Source organism: Buceros rhinoceros, unplaced genomic scaffold (genome assembly GCF_000710305.1).
Source record: "Buceros rhinoceros silvestris isolate BGI_N320 unplaced genomic scaffold, ASM71030v1 scaffold8721, whole genome shotgun sequence".
Classification (NCBI taxonomy): Eukaryota; Metazoa; Chordata; class Aves; order Bucerotiformes; family Bucerotidae; genus Buceros; species Buceros rhinoceros.
The window spans coordinates 6,017-7,785 of record NW_010392461.1 but is presented as its reverse complement, the minus strand read 5'-3'; the positions used below and the strand labels follow the sequence as shown (position 1 = coordinate 7,785).

General features: G+C 51.9%; 1 gene segment (V, D, J or C); it reads left to right on the top strand.

The window, feature by feature from the left end:
* LOC104500774 overlaps nucleotides 1–754 on the top strand; it is a gene marked incomplete at its 5' end in the record, with an annotated part of 7,288 nt that extends 6,534 nt beyond the window's left edge. Inside the window, 1 exon segment of the C gene segment in view lies at nucleotides 645–754. Coding sequence covers nucleotides 645–754 — 110 coding nt within the window.
* Between the last annotated feature and the right edge of the window lie 1,015 nt (nucleotides 755–1,769).

Genomic DNA, 1,769 nt, shown 5'->3' with positions numbered 1-1,769 from the left:
GGAGAATATCAGGCAGCTGAGCCTGCCTCCGCACTGCCCTGCTCGCAGCAGAGCTGCGCTCGGGCGAACATGCGGCCTCGTGGAAAAGGAACCACTTAGAGAAAGGTTTCCAAAACACCCCTTCAGCAAACAACCTGGCTGATGTGATCAGTCATTTCAGAGAGAGGTTTTGACAAACATGACAGGACTTTTGGTGACAGCTCACTGCTTCCCCCACACAGATCAGTGTATTTCCAAATGAAAGTGGCTTTGTAACTTCAGACAAGTGGAAAATCCGAATAGACTTTGCGTTCTTTGAATAAAATTTAACTTGTTCTCCCCCTGCCCATCTTAAAAAATTTTAGGGAGAGGCAGGAGATACACCTCCAGCATGCTGGGTGCATAACACCCTGTATTTAACCCAGCTGGATCTGTGTGTTGGGCAGGTCAGTGGCTACTGAATGAATACCTGGCGCTTGGAAGAGCGACCGGAGTGAGACACTCTCAGTGAGACTGTCCCACTCACCTAAACCTCCTCCTTCTCTGAGATCCACCTGACTTGTCCCAGAACATGGAATGGCTTTTTTGGGAAGTGCTTTGGGGTCTGTCTGGCAGGGAGGATGTCTCAGTGCTCCTGTGACTTCCATTCTCTGTTACCTCCACAGATGAACACCTGAACGTTCTGTCATTATCGCAGCTGGGCCTGAAAATGGTTTTAATGAAAGGAATCATTTTTAATGTGCTGATGACGATGCTTTTGTGGAAAAAAAGGTGAGCAGGCTCAGGGGGTGGTGAAGTCTCTGACTGAAAACATCTGGGGCTGTTCATTACCATCATCTCTCCTTCCCTCTGTACTGGCCGCTCAAGCAGTCTCACGACACACCTTCTGTCCACCAGCGGTAAAACCCCTCTGCCCCTTTGGCCACATCGCTGTTCTCGCTCACCCCTAAAGCCTGCTTAACTTTTCCTTACACCCATGCAAATGGAACTTTTTTCTTCCTTCTAGACATCTCCCCCTTCTATTGCAACACTGCCCTGCCCTTGTTGCATCAGTCCACCAGAGTCACCCCCTGAGGAGTCTCCGGTTGGGAATGTTTGATATTTACTGACTTTAAAAGCTCAGAGCTGATATATTCACCCCAGCCCAGTGTCTCTTCCTCCTCTTGCCATCGCCTGCAATCGTGTTGCTGCAGCTCTGTCCCAAATAAGGTTTAACGCACCTTCATGTCTGTTACAGGAACGAAGGTAACCAGACGGTGCAGCCCTGAAGCAGCAAAGAATTCTGCTGAGGACCCTTCTCCCGAGCGCCGTGGGCAGGAGGGATCACGGGGGTCTCCGCTCAAGGGTCAGCACTTGCTGGTTCCGCCTATCGCACCAGCCCTGACAGCCCCAGCGGCTCCTCTTGCATTGTTACAAAGCTCCGCAAAAACACGCTTCAAGCTCTCAGTGTCCTGCTCCCCAGAGCCTGGGGCACTCCGCAGGACGACGTCTCCTTTGACTCTCGCCATACATCACTGTCCCCCCATTAAAACTGCTCACAGACTCTGCTCCGGGCAGCGCTCTTGGTGAGATCTCCCGTTAATACCACTGGGGTGGGGGGGTTTCCCATCTGGCAGCTGCCAGGAGTGCACCCCCAGCTGCAAACAGAACTCTGAAAGCAGAGGGTGCTGGGCACCGCATCCTGCCGCCTTCTGCCACATCTTGCAAGGCAGATCTTTTCCCCCAAGAAGATTCACTGCCAGAGGTCTGGAATTCAGTGGAACTCTCGCTTCTTCATCACAGGAGAATGT